Consider the following 16,534-nt stretch of genomic DNA (forward strand, 5'->3'; position numbering starts at 1 on the left):
CTCCCCGGTGGCGCAGCGGTTGAGCGCTGGGTTGCAAAGCTGCACGTGGCCTCTGCGGCGCCAGTTCAATCCCCGGCTGCTCCCCGGCCACCAGAGGAGGGTCCCACATGGCGCGCAGACCTCTCCTGACGCCCGCTGCTCCCCTCAGCAGTGTACTTCGGTCCTTCTGCCTGCTCTGCTCCCCGCTCTGGCTCTGGTGAATTCTCTCACCCTCCCGTGCTTCTGACTGTACCCAGTGCATGTATAAACAAAACAAACAAACAAACCAGCAAACAAATAAATAAAAATAAAGCATGCCTCTAAAAAAAAAAAAAAAAAAAGAAAGAAACTAAAGACACAGGACAAATGAATATGATACATGACCTTCAATATTCTTTTACTACAAGAACATTCTTGGGACAACTGACAAAATCTTCATAATGTGTGTAGATCAGATTATAGAAATTTTGCAATGTTGATTTCCTGATCTTTATCATTATGTAAACAAATTCTTATTTTTAGGAAAAACAGATTAAATATTTAAGGGTGGGGGCATGGTTCAGAATATAATCAGAGAGAGAGAAACACTATAGTAAAATGTTAGCATTTGGGTAATTTAGGGGAATCCAGAGGATATCCAGAAATTCTTTATATAATTCTAGCAACTTTTCTGTAAGTTTGAAGTTACGTCAAACTTTAAAAAAAAAATTTAAAAACATTTGAATAGGAAAGTTAGAATGAGGATGAAACAGAATAAATAAGGCAAGACAGATCATGATGATAATGGGCCATGAAATAAATCTTGACAGCCAACCCTAGAAGGAAAAAAGGAAGAACAGTACAGAAGCAAAACAAAACAGAACAGGGCAGTGATAGAAGGTGGAGCGAGATGCTGCTTCTCCAGCTGTAACAGGGAAAAGGGAGCCCTGGTCTCTAGACCACGCCATGATTCCCAAGGCAGGGTTGTAATACTGTGGGGATGCATTCATCAGCCACAACAGCCTGACACCATCAGATATTAAAGTACAAACTCACTTCTCTGTTTTGATTTCTGATTCAGAAGCTCCATGATTATACCGTGGTATACTGCTGTCCACAACCACTTAAAAATGGTGTTCATCCCAGTAAAGCAGCAATTCATTATTCTAGCACATAAGCTTAGTCTCATGGGAGTTTTATTACTGTACCAGCTACCCTTCTAATCAGTTCTGGAACTCTGACAATCTCTGACATGACAACTCTTATCCTGAAGCAGAAATCTGGACTGACGAGAGCTTGCTGGGAAATCTGGGACGTTAACCAGTCATGCACACACTCCTGCCAATATCTCTATGGTATCAGGACCATTTTAAATGCGATTAGTTCCACTTTCTTCCTCTAAGAAATGGGCACAGGACCTCCCCAGTGGCGCAGCGGTTGAGCGCTGGGTTGCGAAGCTGCCCACAGCTTCTGCAACACCAGTTCAATCCCCAGCCACCGGGTGAGGGTCCCACATGACGCACAGACCTCTCCGGCCGACTGCTGCTCCCCTCAGCAGTGTACTTCGTCAGTCTGCCTCTTCTACTCTCTGCTCTGCCTCTGGTGAATTCTTTCACCCTCCCGCGCTTCTGACTGTACCCAGCACTTGTATAAATAAATAAAAAAAAAATCTTTAAAAAAAAATTTAAAAAAAAAAAGAAATGGGCACAATAATGTGTTGTTTTCAGGTGGTAAATGAGAATAACATACATACTTATCACAATGCTTGACACTAACAGATGTTCAATAAGTATTATTTTGCCTTATCCCCTGACTCCCTAAACTCCAAAGCCAACAGATTATTTACAGGTCTATAAGCACAAGTGGTTCAAATTTCCCATCTCTATGTTAATCACCAGCATCAGTAATAGAGCTGGAAGAACAGTCTGGAACCTCAAAGGATGCTTTGGGTATGATATAAAGCTTCCTATGACACATGAAACAATTGAACAGCAGATATGTTTCTCTGTCAGGGGCATGTACTAAAATGATAAAGTAACATTCTAGAAAAGAATACAGAAGAAAAATCTTATAATCTTGAGACAAACACCTTTATGTGCAAAAACAACCTGAAGTCACAAATGAAAAGACATAATTAAATATATAAAAATTCAAAACTTTGAACTCTTTACAAAGTACAAAGATAAAGTCAAAAGATAGGTAATAGATGGAGAGGCCATATTTGCAAATAATACATAATAAAGGAGTAATCACCATAGCACTGTAAGTTTCTTCAAACGTATTTTTAAAACTGAGAGAAAAATTAGTAAAAATATTAACAATTCACCAAAAAAAAATACAAATGGTCAATAAATAAATGAAGTTTGCTCAACATTCAGTAATCCAAGAAACTAATTAAAACAAGATGTCACATTTGACTAATTTTTTTAAAGATTTATTTATGCATTCAAGAACTGGGGTACCGGCCAGAGGTGTAGAAGGTGAAAGGATACATCAGAGACAGAGCAGGGAATAGAACAGGCAGATTGACTGAAATACACTGCTGAGGGGAGCAGCGGGCGAGTCAGGAGAGGTCTGCTGCACCATGTGGTTATCTCCCTGGCCGGGATCGAACTCGTGCTGCAGTGGCTGTAGACAGCTTCATAGGTTGTGTCCTAACCCCTTGCGCCACCAGGGAGGCCCTTGACTAATATTTTGACATGTGTAAAAAGCCTAATAACATTCAGTGCTGGCAAGGAAGTGGGAAGCAGGTACTTCTCATACACTGTTAATGAGTATAAAATGGAGGGCAATTTGACAGTATCTATCAAAATATTAAAAAGTATATGACCTTTAGATCTCAAATAAATAACCTGATCTTGTACCTTGAGACACAGAAGAAATAAAAAGAGCAAACTAAACTGAAAGCAAACAGAAGGAAGAAAATAAAAAATATTAGAGCATAAATTAATGAAACAGAGAACAAAAAAATAGAAAAAACATACAAATGACCTACATGCCATGAACAAGTTTTAAAGACTGATTTATAAAATCAATCAGTGAATAATATACTGTATCTGTAGAATAAATAGCTAAATAGAATCATCTCGACACAGGAAAGTATTTGACAAAACACATCAATTATTCATGATAAAAATACTCAACAAACTACAAATAGAAGGGAACTTTCTCACCTGATTATGAACATTTTTAAAAATCCACTGCTAGCATCACACTTAATGATGCTCAGTGAAAGCCTGAACGTTCTCCCCTAAGATCAGGAACGTGATAAGGATGTCCCCTCTAGTTGCATATATTCAACATTGTACTGAAAGTTCTAACCAGGGCAATCAGATAAGAAAAATTGCTGCTGTGAGAATAAATGAAAATAATGTTTATGAACCACTTTTCTCAAGTGGTGAATAAACATTATCTGTTGTGAGGATGGCTGAAGTGGTTGCTGCTGGAACCTAGGACCCTAGATTCACAGCAGCTCCCACTGATTGGGTTTTCAAATTAACCAACTGACGCATTTATCCCCTCACTTTTGATTTTGTGCCTAACAACTAGATTTGGTGGAAGGGTTAGGGAGTATGGATTCGTCCAGAAAGACTCAGGCTCAGGAACCACTGTCAGTCAACCGAGTTCTACTGGGGCTGGCCCCACAGGTGCCACACTCATCATGCAGGGCAGCCACTTAGCCATAGCAGGTGGGAGTACATGGCTATGTCAGAACTCTCGGGCAGGAAGAGCCTCCAGAGAGCATCCAAGCCAATCTCTCATCTCATTTTATAGGTGGCTAACCTGAGGCCAAGAGAGAGGATTTGACTTCTCTTAGATAGCTCAGTCACAGTTGGCTTCAGAGCTGGACTAAAGGACATCACATCCTGGCTTCCAACACCAGCCCCTAGGTAGAGTAAAGACAGATCATTTACTGGCCTGAGTCTTAAGTTTTTCTAACAACATATCAGGCACAGGTCACGGGGGAGCCTCTGCTGAATTCACCTATGTCCAGTCCCGTTTTTTCGTTTGTTCCTTTGTTTTTTAAATCATGTTCCTTCTTACCTCCTGAGATTTCTCCAAACAACTTATACTCCTTCCAGCAACTCCTCCTGACCACCCTATTCAGAGTCTATGACTTCTCCCCAGGATTTTGACAGTGTCCACCTGGAGAAGGAGGGGTGGTGGGATACCCCATAATCCTGGCATGCTTGACACATGGCAACCCTCACTTCAAGAGCTCAGGATTGTGGATTCAACAAGATGGAGGGGCTTCTTGTGGCCTTGGGTAGGACTGCTCTATATAAGCCAGGCCACAGTTTCCACTAAGCCCTGGCTCCAGGCTAACCCTTGCCCCTAAGCTGTGATTACAGCCTCATACCTCTCCATCCTCCTCTAAATTCTGCTCTAGTGCAGATGGGGGAGAGAAAAAAAAAAAAAAGAACTGCTTGAAGGAGACTTTACTCAGCCGCTTACAGTGCTGAATGTATGACTTCTCCACCCCCAAGGGGACTAGTTAAACATTGATTAAACAATGAGAGCACTGATGTTATAGACTTCATCTCATTCAATCCTCCTGAGACAGGACTTATCACCCCATTTTACACAGGAAAAAATTCTTGCCCTGGGTGTCTCAGGAACAATATGCTGATTCCAAATGGACCTAGAGTACCCTTTGCGTCCACATTGATTGTTGCGGAATGCACAAGAGAAGATGAATGAAATTGTCTACAAGAAAAAGGGAACAGCTGTCACGAGCTGTTCTGTCTGCTGAATTTGTAAATCTTTGGTCACTGAAATCACTAGCTCTAATATCATTCTCCTACCTATGCAATTCAGCAAAAGGGGCCCATGAGGGTGAGGCTACTGAGCTACATGGTCATTAATTTTTGCAGACCTGGAGCCTCCATGGTGGCACAAGGGGTTAAGATGCAACCTATGAAGCTACCCGCAGCTACTACAGCACGAGTTCAATCCCCGGTCAGGGGATTAAAAGTGTGACACCAGGTCTTAAAAGTGTGACTTTAAAAAATGGTGGTGACCTAGAAATTTCCTGGTCAGTAACTACAAACACTGTATATAGCCACCCACAGAAACAGTGTCAGGTTCTAATGGACTAACTTGGACACCAGGCCATTTAACCCGTGTAGATGAAATCCAAGCTGACATTCCTGGTGTATGGAGTCCAGACACAGATCCCAAATAAAGAAAGGCTTTTAAATTATATTGGATACAAATACATTAATCAGTAGCCCAAAGTCTGCAATTTTTTTAAAGATTTATTTATTTATTCATACAAAAGCTGGGGTACAGGTCATAGGTGCAGGGGGTGAGCAGATTCATCAGAGACAGAGTAGGGAACAGAACAGGCAGACTGACTGAAATACACTGCTGAGGGGAGCAGCGGGCGAGTCAGGAGAGGTCTGCTGGGCCACATGGGTTGCTCCCTGGCAGGCCGGGGATGGAACTTGTGCTGCAGAGGTTGCAGTTAGCTTCATAGGTTCGGTCCCAACCCCCCAAGCCACCAGGGAGGCCCCCAATGAGATAATTTAAAGCACTATATACAGCACTTCAAGATGTTCTATGGTGAAACTTAGAATGTTTCATTCTAAGAGGATATCCATAAGGATTTTAAGATAGCAGCTACCAAAATAATTAGGATACTTAGAAACAACATGAGTTACAAGAGTGTGTGTTAGACAAAAATAGCAAACTGCAAAAATAGTTTCACAGTATGATTGCAACAAAGTAAAACAGGTGTGCTTTTGGAAAATAATGGCAGCTTTTGTTATAATAGTAGACAGTAACATTATATATTTTTAAACATTTTAAATGGTGACATTTATTTTCAACCAAAAGAGAGTGCAAGAAAACTTACAAAAGCAAAAGCCAAAACCTTCACAAATAAATACTACCAAAAACAGGTAACATAGATTCAGAACTGGTTTCTGCATTGGGCAATGCGTAAGCCCTTTCATCACAACTATAAAATAAACTTCCCCAAATCTCTAAGTATCACCAGGTACTATGACTGTGCCCATTTTACTGGTGAGAAGCCTGAGGCACACTAAAGCTAACATTCCCATATTACACAGCTAGCCAGAGTGATAGAAGCATTCCCCCTTTCATTCCAAAGGTCCTCTACCTGCTAAAATCTTCATGCCTACTCAGAGATCACAAAATGTTCAGCAGAACCTCAGCCCTGAAATGGATAGTGCTGAGTGGGCTTCACAGGGAATTGCGGAGGGCTTTGTGTTGCAAATATGACCAGGGTTTCTCCCCACATCAGCCTAGACCCCAGGAGGACAAGAAGGCAGGGCATGCTAGCCTAACAGGTTCTTGCCCAGTCAAACTTCAGAGAAGGGTACGGGGACCAGAGGAGTCAGGACTTGCCCAAAATGATGTCATGATTTAGGAAAAGAACCAAAAGTCAGAATGCTAACTCCGAAGCCTTCAAGTCTTGCCCCTACCCTCCACAGACCATGAACCCCCTCTCTGTACCTCTTTTCCCCTTTCTCCCTTCTGTCCCTCAACCTTCCCCTGTTCAGTACAGCCAAACTATACCACCTTCTCCCCCCTTTACCACGGCTCCTTCATTCTGCCTCTACTTCCTGTCTTCACCTGGCCTGCTGGGAACTGTATGCAAGAGCTGGAACTTCAGCTATGACCGTCTCTCCATGTGACAGCAGCTAGAGGAAACCACAAGCTGTCTTCAGCAGTAGATTCCTGCCCTTCCCAACCAGGGAGACTGTTCAAATGTGCTAAGAGACAGGAGTGCTAAAACCAGTGTATGGAAGAGAGGTGGGTAACTTTGACTCTGGTTCTGGACCAGACCATGCATCTGTCCCCCTGTGTCTCCCTGTACCTGGGAGGACCCATGTCCATTGCTGAGGGCTCACTGCTGAGTGGTGCCCTGAGCAAGAGGCCAACCCTTGTTCATATCTATCTCCCATGCTTTTTTTTTTAATACTTATTTATTTATGCATACAAGAACTGGGGTACAGGCCAGAGGTGTGGGGGGTGAGCGGATTCACCAGAGACAGAGTGGGGAACAGAACAGGCAGATTGACCGAAGTACACTGCTGAGGGAAGCAGCGGGCCAGTCAGGACAGGTCTACTGTGCCATGTGGGTCACCTCCCTGGCCGGGGATCTAACTCGTGCTACGGTGGCTGTGGATAGCTTCCTATTGTTGCGACTTAACCCCATGCTTCCTATAGTGTAGTTATCAATAAAAGTTTGCTGAATAAGCAGCCCTCTTCCTTAGGACCCCTCCTGACTTTGGAGTGAAGATTCAAGTCTACTAATTCTCAGCCAGGCAGGGACCCCACCCAGGCTGCCCTAAAAGACTCATGTGAATGCCAGGAGCTACCTGACACCTCAATGTCAAGTTCCACAAGCTCCTGTAATACAAATAACAGTTCCCCTCGGTACACCCTTTACTCCTTTCCTGTTTTTTCAAACTGGCAGTGTCCTGATACACCAACGACAACTCTGTGGTTTCAGGATGTCAAAAGCAAAAGGATGTGATGCAAAACAGGAAGAAACTTTTGAAGAAAACTTTAAAGGCATGTTTAAAATGCAACCTGTCACGGGGCCAGGAGATTGCTGAGCCCTGTCAGGGGCCCTCCCCATGACCTCCAGACTCATGTGCCCGGGCAGGAAGGAGCATGACCTCACATAATACTGACCACACTGGTCTAATATTATCCTGCCCCTTCCCTTAGCACAGCCTCTCCCTGGATCCCCAGGCTTTGTGTCAAACAACCCCTGGCAGATTCCCAGACTCTGAGAGTCCCTCAGAGGGAAGAATTCAGCTGCAGTCAGGGCATTCCAAAGGAAGTAACTTCAAAACTTATACCTTGGGAAGAGCCTGGCGCACTGGCCTGACGCTTGTTCTAAAAGAATTCCTGGAAACCTAAAGGTTCCCATTTTAAGGTCCCTCCCCAGATCTCATACCCTCTGGAAGTAGGAGGGCAGGCTGCCTGTGTCTGTCTGATACAAGCTGTTCCCACAACTGAAAAGAGTTCACATCTCTGTCGTGACAACAGCAGCCAGTTAACTAGCTGATGTTCACCCCAGCATCACAGCCCCAGTGCAACACTCCACGTAAGCCTAGCCCAGGGATTTGGCTGCTAATGGAGAAGCTACTGAGAAAGCTAACTCCTGGGACATCACCCCCACTGATCTGTTGTCTGCAGATTTCTGCTCAGCCTGATCCCAAGAGCCTGTCCTGTAGCCTGGCCCTGAGTCCCTGCCTGTGGCCCTTCCTGTACCTAATTTCCATTTTTTTTTTTTAAAGTTTTGTTTATTTATTTATACAAGAACCAGGGTACAGTCAGCAGCACGGGAGGGTGAGAGAATTCACCAGAGCCAGAGCAGGGAACAGAACAGGCAGACTGATGAAATATACTGCTGAGGGGAGCAGCAGGCGTGGCAGAAGTCTGAGCGCCATGTGGGACCCTCACTGGTGGCCGGGGATCCAACCGGTGCAGCAGAGGGGCCAGGCAGCTTTGCAGCCCAGCACTCAACCGTTGTGCCACCAGGGGAGGCCCCCTAATTTCCTTTTTAATCACAATTCTAGACCCATCCTTCCACCAGCAATAAACTATATTCATCTGCCAGCACTAAGCAAACCCGTAATTGTCAATGAGCCTACTCTTTATTTATTTTTTTTTTAAAGATTTATTTATTTATTTATACATGCACTGGGTACAGTCAGAAGCGCGGGAGGGTGAGAGAATTCACCAGAGCCAGAGCGGGGAGCAGAGCAGGCAGAAGGACCGAAGTACACTGCTGAGGGGAGCAGCGGGCGGCAGGAGAGGTCTACATGCCATGTGGGACCCTTCTCTGGTGGCTGGGGAGCAGCTGGGGATCGAACCGGCGCTGCAGAGGCTGCGGGCACCTTCGCAACCCAGCGCTCAACCGCTGCACCACCAGGGAGGCCAATGAGCCTACTCTTTAGAAAGATTGGTTTAGGGCCTCCCTGGTGGCGCAAGGGGTTAAGTTGCAGCACGATGAAGCTATCAGCAGCTACTGCAGCACAGTTCAATGCCCAGGCCAGGGAACTACCCACATGGTGCAGCAGACCTCTCCTGGCTCACCCGCTGCTCCCCTCAGCAGTGTATTTCAGTCGATCTGCCTGTTCTGCTCCCTACTCTGTCTCTGGTGAATCCTCTCACCACCACCCCCCTTGCCCCGCACCTTTGGCCTATACCCCAGCTCTTGTATGCATAAATAAATAAAATAAATCTTTAAAAAAAAACAAAGACTGGTTTAAAAACCTAGTCCTTCTCAAAAAGCATTCACCCCATATTTTCTCTTTTAGAAAACTCTCCTATGAAAACCATCTAAAAAGTGCATAAAGCTTTAGGCATGAGCCTCACCACACCACTAAGAAAAACAAACTGTGTGTGTGTGTGTGTGTGTGTGTGTTTGTATTCAACAACAATTGAATGAAATTAGAAAGTCATGGTGTAGTCAATGGGAAAAGTGATAAAACCTCTGTGGCTTTTAACAGTATAAGACACACTTGTGACAAAAACTTAAGTGACAAATGCTGGACACCAAGCTATCTACATCGGGACCAACCTGTCTGTCCATCTACAAAGTCACTAGCTGAATTTTTAAACATACATAAGGAAAAAAAAAAGACTAGCAGGAGCATGCCAACGTATTTCCTCTAGGTTACAGGAATGTAAGTACGCTTTTCAACCTCTTTTAACTTTTCCAAGTATTTTCAATGAATCTACTTACTTTTTACAAAAAGGAGGAAGAATTGACTTGCTCCCCCCACCAAAAAAAAAACAAAACCCCACAAAACAAACAAGCAAAAGTAAAGACCTGCAGCCCTAGGCTCTGGCAAATCATGTTCTTCCTTTTTCTGGGCTTCACAAGGGGCTTTGGAGAGGCAGCAGGGGGCATAGAGAAACAGTTATATAACACACCCAGACCAGACATTAAAATCACTGCCAAAGAATTCAGCAACAGCCAATTATATAGCCCTGGTCTTCGTTTGTGTAGGGAAGGGGCGGGCTGAGACCAGGCTGAAAAGTGGAACCTGAAACACTGAGTATGTGACTCAGCCCTACTAGAGACGAATCCCTGTAGGCCACGTTCACCCAGCACCAGCTCCCAGCTAGACCCTGTCACCTACTTCCACGTTACTAACCTTCTGACCTGGCGGTCTCTGACCCCTAGAATAGGCTCCAGAGATCTCTCCCCAAGCTGGTGACCTGCTTGGACCCAGGCAAACACAGAGGCCCCCTGCTACTAGGCCTTTTCAATTGCAGCCATGGTCTGGCTCCCAGAAACTCTCACCAAGCTAAGGCACAGGGACAGCTCTGCAGCAGTCACAGAGTCCAATCTCATGAGTTGTTAACTCACCTACAAGTCAAGTTCTGGCTCGCTGGTACTCACAGTGACCCAACTATGCAGAGACTACCAGGAAGTGCCAGAGCCAAATGTAAAATGTCCCCAGTGCCAGGCCCGAAATGGCTTTCACGTTCAAAGGTGAACCATTCCTTGTAAGACTACTGGTTTGCCATTTACTTGGATAAGAACTGGAATTTTCAGGTGTATGTGGATTTAAGCAGACTTTCAGTCTCTGTTTATTGTCAGGAAGAAGCAGGGAGTACTAAATAGGGAGCAAGGCGCAGTTGACAGCGGGTAAGGGGACAGTGGAGAGAGAAATCACCAGGTTTAACTTGACCACAGGATGCCCCTTTCACACACACCTAGAGGCCAGCTGAGCCCCCAAATCTGGAAAGTCCCCAGGATGGGCTCTGTGGGAGGGACTGGGAAAGCCTTGGTATTAACATGTCTGCCATTCCCAAGCATAAATGAGCCTAGTCCTAGTTTGGAATTCCCAAAGACCGTAATACACAGCCATATTGCTGTTGATGTCTCATTACAGTCATTATAAAGCAGCAAGTTAAAGATTACTGAGCGGAACTAATAATGTGTGGCTTCAGAAATTAGAGGAATAATTTCAGACAAATAAAATCAGGACTGGAGAACTCTGATATCAACTCTGGGTTTTTGAATGAAAAAGAAAATGAAGAAAAGAAGAAAAGGAGGGACGAATAGAGAGAGAAACAAAAGAGACTACACATACAAACACACCTTTGTATCCAAGTGTCATTTGCTAAATAACATCCTCATAGTCTCCTCTGTCTACATTGTGAGTTTCTGAAGAGGAAGTCTTCCTCTTTGTGGCTCTATGTCCAGTACCGTGAAGGCCCACTGTTGAAACTGAACGAAGTTAGCCAAGAAGACATCCAGATAAGCCATCCAGATACAAGACCTTTCAGATGGACCCAAAGACATCTAGCAGAGCACACACTCCACGTCACATCAGGTGTCTACTGGGCAATATCCTTAAGGGAGAACACTGGGTTGATTCAGCCTTAGCTGGCTACTCCCTGGCTGTGTGGCCTGAGGCAGACCCCCTTACTCCAGCACAATGAGGTTTGGGGATCTGGGGACTGGCAGTCCTATCTTGGGAGGCTATAGGATCCAACACGCTGCAGTTTGAGTCCAATCCCACATTTGGCTCTTGCTCCTCACGTCCTGAGGATCTCCCACCTGGTTCATCAGAGGCTCGACTACAGGAGGCTCCCACCTAGCCCAGCATCTAGGACAAATTATGACAGTCAGGAATCACTTCTGCTGCCATAAGGCCGATGGAAGAAAGCAGACAATCACAGGAGGCATTTCTTAACCTTGGACTGTTAAGACAACAAGGTGTGTGTCTGTGTACATGTCAATAAATTCTTTTTCCCAGAAAAAGCAAAGGACAAACTGGTTTAAAAGTAAACTGGTTCAACTAATCTTACAAAATTTCAAGACCTCTCTGTGCCTCCTTAACCTTCCAAGCAGGACAGTGTTAAGATTCCAAGACTCATTTCCAAGGGGAGAGAGAAAGAAAGCCCTTTCCAGAGCTGAAGACAGATGTTCTCAAAGTACACCTTGTTCTGGGTAGCCCGACTGTGTCCCAATGTGTGCCTGTGAGGGGAAAAGGGAAAGGGAGTGGGCAGCTCTGGTGAAGAAACGCCTAAAAGCTGAGAGCCCACCAGAGACCAGGCAAGTACTTTGTCTTTCCAAGGGCACAAACCGAGGCAGAGACTCCATTATTTCCCACCATAGTCAGGGGAAATTGGTTCATGGACAAGGGTTCTTAGGCCCCTGCCTATCTACAGCTGCTGTCTGCTGGTTCAGATGCCCATGACTCTCTGATGGCTGCCTCTAGATTAGAGCCTTCTTTGGGGAAGATGAAGAAGACTTCCTCAAGCCACAACTGAGCAAGAGGGGCCTCTGGAGATTAAGTAGTCCTATACTCAACCATTGCCCCCTAAGTGCACCCTTGAGGGGACTGCAGCAAATGTACCAAGCCCCAGTTGAGCCCCTAGGTCACTCCAGTAACCCCTAACCAGTCCAACCTGAGGTACTGCCTGCCCCCTATCAAGCCCCTCCCTGGGCTGGCAATGTTGGTGCCAGTCAAGTCAGCTGAGCTGCCGCAGGATACAGGAGAGATAAACATTCCGGGAAAAGAAACAAATGCAATGCAAGGCCGCTGTTCCTGCTAGGCTGACTACATTTCAGGAAAACACCCAGGCAGCCAGAAAAGGAAGTCTCACTGTCTACTATAGGAGAATGGAAGCTGCAGGGGCCCCAGAGGCCTGAACTCCCTGGGGAAGTTGTAGGAATCCTCCAGAAAGACCCACCTCCTCCCAACCCCCTCCTGCAGCACTCACTCCTGGAGGCTTCATACTAGCCCATGGGATGCCTGAGGAGAGGCCTACTATGATTCTAAACACTGTAACCTAGCATACATTAAAATTACAGTGTAGACAGAGAGAAGATTCAAACCCAAGTCTATCATAAGTCTATCCCAAGGCTCTGACAACCCAAACTGTGACGAGCCAACAGCCCAGTCAGGTGTCTGACTCCTCCAGATAGAACACTCCTGTTAGCCACAACCTACCAGCTAAGAGGAATCACCAGGCCCCCTGGACATCAGAAAGCAGAGCAAAGTCATGGAAAGGAACTGCGAGTAATAATAAAAAGTTAAAGGGGGGAAAAAAAAAAAGCTTTAAATTCCATGGATTTTTTTCCCCCAACAACTTCAAACCATCCCATAAGAGGTTTGGTTGACACCTGCCCAGCTGAGCAGATGAGCTGAATCCCCCAATTCACCCACTTTCAGGGAGACTTTCAGCTTTCTTAAGGCCCCATTGAGCCAGACACCACCCCTCTGAGAGCTGCACCCGGCCACTCAAACATAAGGGGGTCCATTAAAATAAAAACCCCTCCACCCTCACTTTCTGGGGTTGCCTCAGTTGCAGCTAAATATCATGGTCCCATGCAGGTCACACAGAGGCAGCCAAGTTACAGAGGGCCCAGGCTACCCCTGAAAATATTATCTTTCAGGAAGTCTCATGAGCAGTCAATTCAGAGTCAACTCAGAAACACCAATAACAGGCCACTGGCCACTAGCAATACCACAACAGAACAAAAGCAACGGTGGTGACCCAATCTTTCATGTTTGATTGAGAAATTCTACTCCTCAAGCAACAATCTAAAGAACTTTGGGGTACTTTCTTTAATTTGCTAAGTAATCTCTCTTTCTTTCTGCATAATGTTCAGACAACAAAAATAAAAGGACAAGGACTCATTCTTTTTTCTCTTCTCTCTTTCTGCTGTTCACAGCCATCTCCACAGGAGCCTGAGAATGAGATGATAATAATGATGATGAAATCCACTATGGACTGAACGCCTATTTACCACATGTTTAATATACAATATCTCATTTAATCCAAAAATACCTCAGTTAGTTACACATCAACAACTCCATTTTACACATGAAGAAAAGACTCTGAGAAATACTAACATGCCTGAGGTCAGACACTGAACAGTTGGGCAAAGATTCTACTTCATTTTGATGACTATTGTGCATTCCCAGACTAACCATTAAGGAGAAAAGACCCCCTTTATTACCACAGTCCCTGTCTGACCAATTCCAAGAGCTTCCTCCCAAACTTGATATGAGAATATTGAAGTAATTATTGGAGATGTTGAGCAAGAGCATGTAGGAGGTCTGCTCTGCCAGGGTTCTGAGCAAAAGTGACGAGTTCCTATTGGCAGGATGCCTGTCTGCCTGCCTGCCTGCCAGCCTGCCTGCTCGGGGTGTGCAGTGGGAGGGCCCTCACTCAGAACATTTCTCCAAATCCTAGTATTAGAAATGCGCAGCCACCTGTCTGGTAATCTTGGGAACACTGTCTGTGGATTATAGGTCAAGGAGAGGTCCGGGTGGGTTCAGCCTCCTCATGAAATAAGGAATGCAAACATATCCAGCCAAGCTCCCTGACTATTAGAAACAGAAATGGGAGGCCAAGGTTTACAGGGTCTGGACGAGATAAGTGAGACTCCCTTCCTGGGAAATGGTTGCGACTAGTTCTATTTTAGCACCGCCCTAAGAGGGTTCACACTTCACACCTCACAAACACCCTTCCGTCAGCTCCAGCGAGAGTCCCTCTTACTTAGGTTTGGGGAACCTATGAGGGCAGGAAATAGGGGAAGAAGGGCCCCCGGGGAAAGGATCAACGTAGAGGAACTAACTACAACAGTGAAAATTGACAGAGGGCTTACCCTCATTAACACAAACCCTTGTTTACACTGGTTCATCTCATCTTCTGAAACAACCACGCAATAGGTACCACTTGTCAGCCCCAACCAACAGGTGAGAAACTAACTTCGGGAGAAGTCACCTGCCTAAAAGCTCAGGAAAAATGAGAGCCGCCTTTCAGGAGAAAGTGGTTCTGTGGACTAACAGCAACAGGGGCGGTCAGCTCCCTTCCCCAAGGAGGCCTCGGCATCGTCCCCCAAACCAGGACGGATTACTCTGAGCTACTCGGTGGCCCCTACAGTGTCAGCAAGGCGAAAGCTGGTCAAACTCGAAGCAGACTCATTCTCCAAAACTTTCTGAGGCTGGAGCCAGAGCAGGGACGTCTTCCAAGGCCTTCTGCGGTGCTGGGGCCAGAGGAGTCTGCATTCCCTGGACCTCCCCGTCCCGCTTCCAGCACGAATCCAAAAGAACTCACCTCCCAACTTCTCGCCCCTAACTGGTTTGGGATTAGGGACTCGAATTCCACCTAGGGAGCCAGGCGGTCGCGGAGGAGGGGATAGGATCCCTGACTGGGGATCCCGGGGGGTCTTAGTCCTGGGACTGAAGCCTCCCGAGTTCTTACCGAGCAGCGGGGACTCCGCAGGACAAGCGGTGAGCGCCAGCGCCGTGGTGGGGAGCGCAGTGGCCGAAGTCAAGTTGCTCGCAGGCCCGAGGCTGGAGTCACCCCCCGAGCGCAGGTCGGAGCCGCCCCACGACAGCGGCGGCCGGGCCCCCCGCTCCCGGAGCTCCCCGGAGGGCTGCCCGAGGGCGGCGGCGCCGTCCGAGCCGCCCTGCAGCGCCGTGCGGACCCCGACCAGCTGGGGCAGGCGGCCCAGGTCGCGGCCGGCCAGGTAGTAGACGAGGGTGACGCCGAGGTGCAGCGCGCACACGGCCACGAGCAGGCGGCAGGCCCGCTGCAGGGACGCGCCCGGCATCGCGGCGCTGCCGCCCAGGAGCGGCTCCCGCAGCCTCATCTTCCCGCCGCGGCTTTAAGAGGGGGTGGGCTACGGTTGGGGTGGCGGCCCGCCCGCGGGCCGCCGGCCAGAGGCTGCCTGGCCACCGCAATTGGGGGAGGGGAGGCGGGGCGCGGGGCCGGCGGCGAGTTGCTCGGCGCACGGCGCGGAGACGCGGTCGGTCCGCGCCAAGTCTGGAAGGGGCCCCCGGGCGCGGGCGGGGCGGGGGCGGGGCCGCGGAGGGGCGGGGCCTCATGGGCGGGGCCGCTCAAGGGGCGTGGTCTAGAGGGGCGGGGTCGCGAGGGCGAGGCCGCGGGGGGCGGGGTGAGTGGAGGGGCGGGGCCTCGGGGGCGGGGCCGGAGCGGGACTTTCTGGGCCCGGGCGGTGGGCGGGGGCTCCGGGGCGCTGGACGGAGGGGTGGTGCGGCTCCGGGCCGGCCGAGCCGAGGGGCGCGGACTCCTCAGGGGAGTCTGACGGGGGCGGAGCCGTGCGTGGAGGTGGGGAGTGGCCGCGGGGCCCGGCGCTGAGCGCCCCGCGCGGACCCGCTGCGCCAGCCCAGTCTCAGGCTCCGGTTCCGAAGCCCAGCCGGGTACCGCGCGCCTCCAGAGCCGTCGCTGCGGGGCTTCGGTCGCCTCCTGCGGGCTGCCCTCGAGAGGCGCCGCCACTTGCTGGGGTGCTCAAGGTGCGGCTGGGGTCCGGGCCTGCAGCTGCGGGGAGGGCCTCTGTAGGTCCCGCAGGACCTCGCTGTAGGTAAGGGAGGTGGGGAATGGTTGCCCAGGAAACGGGCTTCAACACTGTTAGGGAGGTGGGGCCCCGCCAGGAGGTTCTCTGGAAAGTTTGGGGCTCGCTTGGGTGAGCTAGGGCCTTTACCAAAGTGTGGGTGCAGCGAGGGCGCGCAGCCCATTCCACTCCCTGCGTGAAAGAAAGACCACTAGGGTCAGCTTCTCCATGTAACCCGAGCTAAGGGATCTTGGAGACCCG

General features: G+C 48.1%; 1 protein-coding gene across 2 annotated transcripts in view; it reads right to left on the minus strand.

Moving 5' to 3' along the window:
• B4GALT1 (beta-1,4-galactosyltransferase 1) overlaps positions 1-15,594 on the minus strand; it is a 47,272-nt gene extending 31,678 nt beyond the window's left edge. The window contains exon 1 of one of the 2 annotated variants that reach the window (XM_037495181.2): positions 15,184-15,594. In XM_037495181.2, coding sequence (XP_037351078.1) covers positions 15,184-15,574 — 391 coding nt within the window. In that variant the 5' untranslated portion in view covers positions 15,575-15,594. The remainder of the gene's footprint in view (positions 1-15,183) is intronic. The other variant, XM_054688735.1, reaches the window with a different exon arrangement.
• Between the last annotated feature and the right edge of the window lie 940 nt (positions 15,595-16,534).

Source organism: Talpa occidentalis, unplaced genomic scaffold (genome assembly GCF_014898055.3).
Source record: "Talpa occidentalis isolate TD23 unplaced genomic scaffold, MPIMG_talOcc4v2.1 talOcc4.7, whole genome shotgun sequence".
Classification (NCBI taxonomy): Eukaryota; Metazoa; Chordata; class Mammalia; order Eulipotyphla; family Talpidae; genus Talpa; species Talpa occidentalis.